This window comes from Coregonus clupeaformis, unplaced genomic scaffold, assembly GCF_020615455.1.
Source record: "Coregonus clupeaformis isolate EN_2021a unplaced genomic scaffold, ASM2061545v1 scaf3588, whole genome shotgun sequence".
In the NCBI taxonomy this organism is placed as follows: domain Eukaryota; kingdom Metazoa; phylum Chordata; class Actinopteri; order Salmoniformes; family Salmonidae; genus Coregonus; species Coregonus clupeaformis.
In genome coordinates, this window is record NW_025537042.1 from 26,970 (window position 1) to 38,530 (window position 11,561).

Genomic DNA, 11,561 nt, shown 5'->3' on the forward strand with positions numbered 1-11,561 from the left:
GGAGATCGGAATGAAATGAGCTAAGCATCTGGGAGAGGAGAGAGCAGGGCCTCCCTCACCAAAAACTTCTACCTCAGAAACTAAAATTGTTTCACTGAACCACCCGAACAAAAACTCTCCCAACTTCCACTTAGAAATCAGAATTAGTTGTGAACCACAGCGGTTCAATGTTTAAAGGAATAGACTCAACCCACTTTATTCAGCTAGCTAACTATGACACCATAGCTAACTAGCATGCTAGCATCCAATAACACACAGTTTAACACACAGTTTAGCACCAACACTTGGTCACAACAAACCACCAATAGTGTGTTAACTTCGCTAACTAGCATGCTAGCATCCAGTAACACACAGTTTAGCACAAACACTTGGTCACAACAAACCACCAATAGTGTGATAACACACTAAACAGATCATTCGTGTCTGTGTCAAGTTCCTTTCATGACGCAGCAATGATTAAACGTTGGCTAGCTAGGACAAGTATATTGTATTTAGCTACTACAGTACAGTTAGCTGGACGTGTTGGGTAGCTAGCAATGGCCACTGTGTTGACTTTGTTTGAAGAACGGCTAGCTAGCTAGTATAATTAATTTAAAAGTTTTTTAAAAATGTATGTACCAATCGCAGATTGCCCATTAATGAATACATTACATTTCTCTTAGCCTGTGATTCGTGGTAGGTTTGTGGTGACGCAAGGCGCATATGCAGGAACATAAAATGTAATAGGTGCGCGTTCAGAAGGATGCAACGTTTTGCAATGTTCAGATATAAATAAGCTATGTAGAACAAACATGCATCACTGCATTTTGCACTGCAAAATTGTCAAAGACTCCAGCCACCCTAGTCATAGACTGTTCTCTCTGCTACCCCACGGCAAGCGGTACCGGAGTGCCAAGTCTAGGTCCAAAAGACTTCTCAACAGCTTCTACCCCCAAGCCATAAGACTCCTGAACAGCTAATCATGGCTACCCGGACTATTTGCACTGCCCCCCCACCCCATCCTTTTTACGCTGCTGCTACTCTGTTAATTATTTATGCATAGTCACTTTAACTCTACCCATGTACATATTACCTCAACTACCTCAACTAGCCGGTGCCCCCAGCATTGACTCTGTAACGGTACCCCCTGTATATATAGCCTCCCTACTGTCACTTTATTTTACTTCTGCTCTTTTTTTTCTCAACACTTTTTTTGTTGTTGTTTTATTTTACTTTTTTTTGTTAAAAATAAATGCACTGTTGGTTAAGGGCTGTAAGTAAGCATTTCACTGTAATGTCTGCACCTGTTGTATTGGTCGCATGTGACCAATTTTTTGTTTGATTTGATTTGATTTGACATGTAGAATAAGGAATCACATCGGCTCTATTTGGTATTTCTATCTGCAACGTTCGAGAACGTTTTCATACTGAACATGGCCCTGGTGGGTAACGCCCAGCGCTAAGGCCCAATAGTATTTATAATTTACAGAGGGAGCGAAGGCAACTCCAGACGTTCTGTCAATAGGACGGAGGGGGGAAAAGGTAAGAGACACCGTGCCGTGCATTGTAAATATGGAGACATGCTTTTCTATGGCAATGAATTAGTTGTATAAATTCACCATACTACAAATACATATAGGTTACTATATTGGTTTGTTTGTAGGCATATCCTACATGAATATAATCACTAACAAGTAATTATTTGTACCAGTTCAATATTATTGATGCGAACAAACAAATAAACTGCTTTTGGATGATCCAATACAATTTGAATAAAGTCGTGCAGATCGATAGGCTAAGCTACCCAGAGAGAAGTTAAGGAACTATATGCATGCCTAACAGCGCAATACCTGCTAGTATAGAGGATATTTGTTTAATTACTGTGACAGAGGCAAATGTGGTTATTATAATAAATTGTTAGTCTATAAATTCACTGTTGGATAACATTTATTAAAATAGCCAATTACCACAGTCTGTGGTGCTGGTTTTATAACGGGCATACTTTCAGTTTGCACACGACTGACTGGGGGACACGCCTTTCCTCTTATTGTCAATAAATGAAAGAAATTCACCAACACTGGAACACTGTCACACTCAAATTGGTTAGTAGCTTAATATGTATATCTCATCATTGTAATTCTACAAGCACTTGAACAGTGGGTGTGTGGACATAGTTTGTCTGTCAACAGGGGCAGAGTGGGACCAGAAATCTGCTCTGGCATTTCTAACATACCGGCCCATTTCTTTCCTTGAAGCCCCCTCAACAGACAATTTTTTTCCCTCAAGGCCCCCACACTGGCCCATTTATTCCTTGAGGCCCCATTACTAACCAGATAATTAAAAATTTTAGACAGGCCCACTAAGATAAAAATGGACCAGCCCATATGACATTTGCCCGAAAAGCCAGATGGCCAGTCAACCCCTGTTTGTCAACATCTAGTCTTGGAAATCCCAGACCTTATGGGAAACAGCACTATGTAGGCCTATGCATGTATGCAGCACTGTGCATGTCAGAATATTGTTAATGTGGGAGGCAACCCGTCTTCCTAGGAAGACTAGTCAACATCCAGTATTTTCTGACCGCACCCCAAATGTAGTGCATTTGGTAAATTTCCTGGTGACACTATAATTTGTATTTGTATTTAATCTTTATGTAACCAGGAAGAAACCCATTGAGACACAGGGTTTATTTTGCAAGGGAGACCTGGCCAAGAAAGCAGCAGCAGTCAATAAACATACAAGTGACTTTTCATAGCAGGTTATGGATGCATTTTTGCTAACCCTAACCCTATAACACTTTTCCTAACCTTTACCTAATTCTCATAACCTGCTACGTTAATTATCCTAACCTGCTGCATAAGTTCTGCTAACCTGCTCCGAAAAAGTCGTAGCTGTATCGAAGTGGCGTGTTTTTAGGGAATCTCGGTTGTTTTGACAGTGCCGAAGGTGGAACTGTGTTAGAGCTGTCAAATCCACAAGCGGCTCCTGGCATTAGGTCTATACCTAAAGCGGACATTGCCTTTGGCTGCATGGAGTCAAATTAAGAGAAATCCCATTCAACCTTGTTTACAAGTTTCAACACTTGAATGTGAGATGTAATGTAATCTACACCTCGATTAGGCTGACAGAAATCCTAATTATTTCGTTAAATGTATTTTCAATTTGAGCGTCATTATTTATAGCCTACACGTTCTCGTGAATGGGACGGGTGTGGCTTTCTGTGACAATGATCAAGAGCAGCCGCTCACTGATTTGACAGCTCCAACGCAGTTAGGTTACACAAACTTCCGACACCGCCAAAATGTCAGCTATGTAGCTGTCGGCTATTGCCGGTTAACACTTGATCTGACTGAATCTAGGGCCTAAAGCGGGCGTACATCTAGGTGAAGCGTATTTTGCAGACTGTTCCATGCTTCCGGTGCACAATAGGAAAAGGCAGTCTTTCCTCACTCTGTAACAGCCCTGGGGACTTTTAGTAGCAACCACCTAGTAGACTGTGTCTAGTAATTACTAGTTGTGAAGGAGAGCAGGCTACCAAGGTAGAGGGGGAGTTTAGTTTACCCAGAAGGGCTTTGTAGATGAACCACAGAGAATGATAGAGGCCTCTAGTGGCCAAAAGGCTATTTTAGCATGGGCAGCACCATTGAGGGCTTCACACCATGCTTCCTCTATTTCAAAGTAGTCAACATAGTCAACTGGGTGGGGATTCCTATTGGTTGTAGCCTCAATGGCACTACCCATGCTGTCACAGACGCTATAATAGCACAGATATAAAGATGAGTCCTCTATTGATCTCTATGAGATGAACCACCATTTGATGCAAGGTGCAATGGTAGGTTAGCATTTATAACAAAACGCAAATATACATGATAAACAGTCTCTTTAACACAGAAGAGGCTGCATGCATATACAATAAGTCACCATAATCAATTACAGAAAGAAAAGTGTCTTGAACAAGCTTCTTTCTAGCCTCAAACGGGAAACCTTGTTACGCAAATAAAAACCCAACTATAAGCACCTTTCTGAAATTGCTCTATGGCATTGGCATTGTTAAGTAAAAAAGGTTATCTATTTTCCTTGATGGTTTTTCCAGTTGTTTGAGAAATTACTCATTCACTTTGTGCAAAGCATGTCTTTATGAATGTCGAGAACTGTTGGCTTGTTCCACTTATTTTCATCAGACATGACACAGTTTAATGAGTTTCCACCCTATTGCCTTGCATTTCCATTACTGCAGTCCTATGATGCAATTGAGAAAACTACTACCTAATACTGATTTTACACTTGATCTCATTTTAGTTGGAATTTCATTATTGTCACACCCCTGCCTAACCCCCGAAGTACGTAATTGTCCAAAGGTTGAAATGATTTGAATCAATGGTACTCTTCTACATCATAGAGATAGATTGTATTGTTTTTATGGTTTACATTTTCAATGGTAATTTCAAAATGTCATTATGATAGCACAATACTGAATTAATGAAGATCTTGTGTTTTTATGGACAAATATGAATGACCCAAGCAAATTTCTTTATTTCAAATTGAATACTATTTTCCTCAGTAATGACTGTCTCAGTCATCTTATGCTTGTCATACTGTAGGAAGCACGTTGTTCAACAATTTTTCTGCAGACATATTTTGGGAATGCAACTGCAACTGAGTTATTCCACTTTACTAGTGAAATAGTCATTGAAATGATTAGCAATATCGAAAGGTTTTGTTATAAATTACCCATACATTTCAATGAACGATGGACATTAATTGGGTTTGATATAATTTATGGTACTCCAAAGTATTTTTCCAATGTGTGTTATGTTATTTATCTTGGTTTGGTAATATAATTTCTTATTTTTGTTAAGTTCAGTCACAAAATGTCTCAATTTACAGTATGTCAACCAATCAGCTGAGCAGAGGTCATCTAAAATAGTTGTTCTTTGTACGGGGACAGTAAACACATCAGTGTGTCATACACATGTATTTATGGCTCATTTTAAATGTAACCCTCTCACCAGGCTCGAATTTGACTCTCACAATATTACCTTATTTAGAATATCTGAACAGCATGGGATATTAGGTGAAAAGGACATCTCCAATAAGAATCCCTATTGTAAACTTGGGTAGAAGAACAAAGTAGGGTATTAACTTCGATAACATGATTATAGACTTGGTTATTATTATAAGGTATGCTTTTCCCATGCATTAAATGAAACAGAAACAGTAAATGACTCCACCAATACAACAGACATAAGGTTCAATATCTACATTAATCACGAGATTTTGACGTGACTTCCGTCTCGCTTCCGCATTGTCTCCGTACTGCTGTGCTGTTTGTTGCTACTTGGCTACCTGCCAAACTATTCACGTTTTACTTTAATAAACGTTTAATCAATCTTTGTGTTCAACAAATTTACCAACTTTTAGTTTTGTCCTCACTCATCTTTTTCGTTAAACTTTTTCACCCCGGACGTTTATCCCGAGACAGAAGAGTCATTTTCCTGTGCGTTTTAGCTGCCAACTTTACGTTATTTTCCTTTTTCCATCGCAACTTTTTTTTCCCTTATTCAACTTTTTTCACTCGGACGCTTTATCTGGACATGGTTCATCAACATCTTCAACAGCCCGAAGCTAAGTAGTAACATTAACATGATGTCTTCTAATTGCAGTCGCTGTACTCATAATATACAGGAGAACGATCGCCTTACAACGAAAATAGCTGTGCTACAAGCCCAGCTTGGGCAATCGTTAGGCAAAGGGTAATCTCAGTGTAGGGAAAGGAAGAAACAGCGTCTGTACCACCAGTAAGTACAGACAGTAACGTTAGTATAAATCCCCCCCGCACAGTCCCCGCCGGACAACTTTCTCATGGCTTGAGGGAAATACTGTTGGAATGCTCAACCGGTGTCGCTCATTCAGCCGACAGAAACCTTCAAACCGGTTTTCCCCATTATGTAGCGAGTCGGAGTCTGAGTCTGAGTCTTCTCTAGTCTCTACTCCTCCCGTTACGGGGTCTGAGAGCGCGAAGGCTCCCACCATTAGCTCTGACAAATTGAAAACCTAGTCATTGGCGACTCCATTACCCGCAGTATTAGACTTAAACGAATCACCAGCGATCATACACTGTTTACCAGGGGGCAGGGCTACCGACGTTAAGGCTAATCTAAAGATGGTGCTGGCTAAAGCTAAAACTGGAGTAGTAGAGTATAAGTTTGTTATCACGTCGGCACACGAGTTAGATGAAACAGTAAGAGGTCACCAAGTGCAACATAGCTTCAGCTTGTAAATCAGCTAGAAAGATGTGTCGGCTCGAGTAATTGTCTCTGGCCCCCTCCCGTTAGGGGAAGTAAGGGCGAGCTCTACAGCAGAGTCTCAGCACTTAATCGCTGGTTGAAACTGTTTTCTGCCCCTCCCAAAAAGATAACATTTGTGGATAATTGGCCACCTCTTTCTGGGACTCACCCACAAACAGGACCAAGCCTGACCTGCTGAGGAGTGACGGACTCCATCCTAGCTGGAGGGGTGCTCTCCTCTTATCTACCAACATAGATAGGGCTCTAACTCCTCTAGCCCCACAGTGAAATAGGGTGCAGGCCAGGCAGCAGGCTGTTAGCCAACCTGCCAGCTTAGTGGAGTCTGCCAATAGCACAGTCAGTGTGCCCCAACTTGACAGCCCTCGCTGCAAAACTGTTGTGCATGTTTGGAACCACATATCTTTGTGAGCAAGTTCTCTGTAATGAGCATAAATAAAACAAAGCTGCGCTCAAGGCTCACGCACAAGCACTTGAATCACATCCTGAAGTTGGCTGCCACTCAGGATGTGACGCCTGATATTGATGCGCTGGTGAAAGCTAAAAGATGCCAGGTATCAGGAGTCAAATAAACTATGCAACCCCACTTAAAGTGCTGCATGAGACACCCTGATATAGTTCTGTGATCTGTGATATACTTCTGTGAATCACTGAGGCATTGTGTGTTTGTGTGTTGTTTGTCCTCAGAATTTCAAATAGCTTGAGGTGTTTTATGATTAATAGTGATGTTGTGCTTTTGGACACACTGTCCTCAGGCTCCATGTTTATATGTTTTTATGTTGTGTGCTTTGTATTTAATTGATTTTATTTTATTTGTATATTTAACCTATTCTTGACTCTGTGGTTCTTGCACTTGTTTGGGAACAGGATTTCATTATTTGTATTCTACATTTCTGCCTGAGAAATGACACCCTGATATAGTTCTGTGATCTGTGAAACAGTTCTGTGAATCACGAGGCATTGTGTGTTTGTGTGTTCTTTTCTTTAGAATTTTCAAATAAACTTGAGGTGTTTTATGATTAATAGTGATGTTGTGCTTGTACTATTTTGGACACACTGTCCTCAGGCTCCAGCTTTATGTTTTATGTTGATAGTATTAAAACAAAGAAAACAATCTGAAGTTTGTTGTTTTAAAGTTATATATACCATGATTTTACCGGTCCGGCCCACTTGGGAATACATTTTCCTCCATGTGGCCCCTGAGCTAAATTGAGTTTGACACCCCTGCTCTAGGATGTCGAATGTCTCCACAATGCGACGGCAGCTTCAGTCTCCACTTGGTCTTTCTTAACGAAATAATAAACACTCTCTTATATAAATAAAATCAGGATTTCCCTTAAAAAAACTCTGTAGGTATGGTTTTGTTCTCTCTTTATCGTTTCCTTTGGTCAGTTTTCTCCCTTCACCAACCCCACTAACGTCTCTCTCTCCCTTCTTTCAACCTTTCCCTCTCTTTTCTTTCCCAGCAACCAGTCCACTCTCCCATTGGCCACAACTTAACAAGTTACCTCATTGGTCAAAACTTTAACGAGATCGTGGGAAACTTAAACTTAAAAGTAAACCAACCTATTCACTTGTACATAAAAAAAAAAACATTGCTTCAAAAGAAAACCATTAATGACATTACAAATCAGGAGCTATTTGATCACCTTTTAAATCTAATACCAATGAATTATAACAAATAAACTCTATACTTGGTTTTAGCAAGGTATTACATAAAATAAAGTATTGTTTTTTCTCATTACAGAGCAACAAAGATGGGAAGGTCTTCTTGTTTGCGTGAGGCAACAGCTTTACTTGTGATAGGCATTCTGTGCTTGGTCATAATTTTTAGTAAAAAGGACATTCCTCCTGATGAACCCTCTGACCATGTCCACATAAACAGAATGGAATCAACCTATCAAAACAGACCTCAGAAACCAACCAGTGAGAGCGCGGTGTTTTCACCTGGGGCCATTGTGTAGACGGAATGAGTCTGCGGCCAATGTGTCAGGGTTTTCCTCTCTGCCTGGTCACATCCAAGACTTCCTCTTCTATCGTCACTGCCGCCACTTCCCGATGCTGCTGGATGTACCTGATAAATGTGGAGGCCCTCACAAGTCTGCTGATGTCTTCCTTCTGCTTGTCATAAAAAGCTCACCTGTGAATTATGACCGCCGTGAGGTACTACGGAAAACCTGGGCCAAGGAGAGACTGCAAAATGGAATGTGGATCCGCAGGATATTTCTCTCTGGAACAACAGGCACAAGCTTTGAGAAGCGCAAACTAAACAAGCTTCTACGACTGGAGAACCGTGAGCATAATGATATCTTGCAGTGGGACTTCAACGACTCCTTCTTCAACCTCACCCTGAAGCAAATCTTGTTCTTAGAGTGGATGGATAAGAACTGCCGCCAGGCCAGATTTATCTTCAACGGTGACGATGATATCTTTGCCAACACAGATAACATGGTGGACTACCTTCACAGCCAGAAAAACAAAGATGGTGACAAGCACCTTTTTGCAGGTCATCTAATCCGCTATGTAGGACCCATTAGAGAGACAGGGAGCAAATACTATGTCCCAGTCCAGGTTCAAGAGTCAGACTCATATCCCCCTTACTGTGGTGGAGGGGGCTTCCTGCTCTCTGGATACACAGCTATAGTCATTTACAAAATGTCCCATACCATTCCCATTTTGCCAATTGACGATGTCTACATGGAATGTGTTTGGAAAAGGCTGGTCTTAAGCCAGTCCCATTTGGTGTCAGAACCTGCTGGACTGCATGTCCCCTCCCAAAAGTGGTACGCTTACAACCCTTGATTACAGGAAATCATTTTAGTACACAGATTTCTGCCCCATCAGATATATATTATGTGGCATGGAATACATGAACCTAACTTGAAATGTGGGAATTTGTAAGGTTCACTATAACCCTTGAAATCAGTTGCCTGCTCAGGTTTATTTTTCCAGTCTTTTTTGACAAGCTAATACTGAGGTGTGATCTCTCAAAGCAGGTTTTATTCCTGCTGTATTCCTGCAGCTGTTTGGACAATGCCGGATCTATTGACATATGCCAGGTTACTGTGAAATTTGACAGCTGGCATTGTTATTAATGTAAATGATTGACAACACATTATTGATTTATAATTTTCCCCAAAAAAGGGGTAGACGTGTATACCTGTTATACTATTTATTATACTTTAATGGGCAATTGATGTCCATTTTGTTTCACTCTTTCTTTCCACTGCCTTCTGCTTTTTTGTTTTTGACATTTTATCTGAACACTTTGCCTAGTGTAAACCACAGTGCCTCTTGAAGACCTCACCACCCACTAAGCTCAGAACAAATCTGAAGATCAGATAGCAAACTGTTGTGGTTGACTGCAAAATAGCAATATGTTAGACAGGGCATTCTTTGTCTTTAGGCAGGCTCTGTTTGTTCTTTGTAAATGTTTTCTTGAAAATGTTCTCTTTTTAAATGAATAATCAGAGGATGAATACCTGTGTGTCTTTCTGTGAATCTAATGCTGACTGCATGTTTATAGAATATCATTTTATATCCATTTGTGTAACAATGTTGTTGCAAATTGCATGTGTGATTTATTTATTTTTAATCACACACTCACACACACTTTTCAGGCTACTTGATGAGCTTCCCTGGTGTTTTCCAGAACTTTCCAATTATGAAATGATGATGCATTTCAGTCACTTACTGATGCAAATACCCTATAAATTGTTACACCTTTCCCGTTTCAAGTCATTTGACATCTTTTCTTATTAGCCTTATAAACATAGAAACAATGTTTAAAAATGCCATAACTGTTTCTGTAGCAATATACTTGATCTTAAACCACTATTGTTGTCACGGTTTCGGCCGAGGCTGCCTCTCTTCCTTGCTCGGGCAGGCTTCGGCGTTCGTCGTCTCCGGAATACTAGATGCCACCGTTGCATGTTTCTATGTTCGTTTGCTTTTGTCTGATTGTTGTTACACCTGTTAGCGTTTAGTGTAATTAGTGTCCTTTAAGTTCTCGTTGTGTTTGTCTAGTGTTGTGTGTGATTGTTTTACTGTCGTGCCGGTAGGCTGTATTTCTACTGTTTGCTCGGTTGAGCTATCTCTCCATTGTTTGGAGTGTTTTTGTCGCACCTGTTAGTGCGCCCGTTATTTTCGCCTACGTGCGGAGTTTCGCCTCAGGGCGTTTGTTTGTGATTGTTTTTCGTGTGCTTCAACTAAAGTCTGTTGGACTAACGTTCTGCGTCCTGCGCCTGATTCCACCACCACACCCACCTACATCTACCTTGACAATTGTTTGTTAGTGTCAGAGTAAAATGTCATTTCGGTCATTTGTGTGGTATTAAAAAAGATCTGTCTAATGTCTCCAGTCATGTAAAACTACGTACAATTGCATGAAATAATTTGAAAAAAAGGCCATTCTTTCCCAGACCCGCTAATAATAGATGCATGCAATGCTTTATTATAAAGGTGATTTTTGGAGGGTTTCCAGGTTCCCACTTCATTGATATTGCAATCTAACCATGTCAGAATCAGATTCTGAACATGGCCCTGGTGGGTAACGCCCAGCGCTAAGGACCAAGTGTATTTATAATTTACAGAGGGAGCCAAGGCAACTCCAAGACGTTCTGTCAATAGGACGGAGGGGGGAAAATGTTAAGCTATGGTTAAACCCAGCACTCAGAGAAACAAAACACGACTAAGGGAGTGGAAGAAACAAAAATTATTTTAATAAAAGTTCAATTTGTCTTAGTCCAAAAACAACTGAAGAAAAGGAACAGAGTGGGCTAGTCGGCTCCGGAGGAAGGAGAGGCTGAGGCAGGCAGGCAGGCAGGCAGGCAGGAAGGCAGGAAGGCAGGCAGGCAGGTTGGGAGGTATGTCTGAACTGAAGACAAAACAAACGACAGGTTAAGGAGAGTAAAGAGCCAGGCTGAAGACAAAGACAATTTAACTCTACTGGTGAGCCAAGTTACCGCTCTAGTAAGAACAACGATCTGGTGCCGGTGGAGAGCCATGCCCAGGAATTAGTAGTGCAGGTTGATGAGAGAATAGGATGCAGCTGCGTGAGGCAGGAATCACTGGAAACAACCCGCAGCTGCACCAGGAGAGGCAGATCCTGAGCACGCCCCATCCACTCCAGACACACACCGGCAGACGACACCAACATAATGGGGACAAACACACATACAGATACAACAGACAGGGGACAAAACAAGGAGGAAGGGGAAACAGAAAGGGAGAGACAAGCTGCCCACATAACAGAAAAGTTAAGAGACACCGTGCCGT

General features: G+C 41.1%; 1 protein-coding gene and 1 long non-coding RNA gene across 2 annotated transcripts; both read left to right on the forward strand.

Moving 5' to 3' along the window:
• Positions 1 to 1,436: 1,436 nt before the first annotated feature.
• On the forward strand, positions 1,437 to 8,203 carry LOC121533638. The gene is made up of 2 exons (XR_006660854.1): positions 1,437 to 1,521; positions 8,032 to 8,203. It is a non-coding gene; the product is annotated as an uncharacterized LOC121533638 (long non-coding RNA).
• Positions 8,204 to 8,246: 43 nt separating this feature from the next.
• LOC123481027 (N-acetyllactosaminide beta-1,3-N-acetylglucosaminyltransferase 3-like) lies at positions 8,247 to 10,011 on the forward strand (the record flags this gene model as incomplete). Its single annotated transcript, XM_045220331.1, is given in 3 exon segments — positions 8,247 to 8,979; positions 8,982 to 9,084; positions 9,086 to 10,011. Coding segments are annotated over 3 exon segments (936 nt in total), but the record flags the coding sequence as incomplete, so codon positions are not given.
• Positions 10,012 to 11,561: the final 1,550 nt, after the last annotated feature.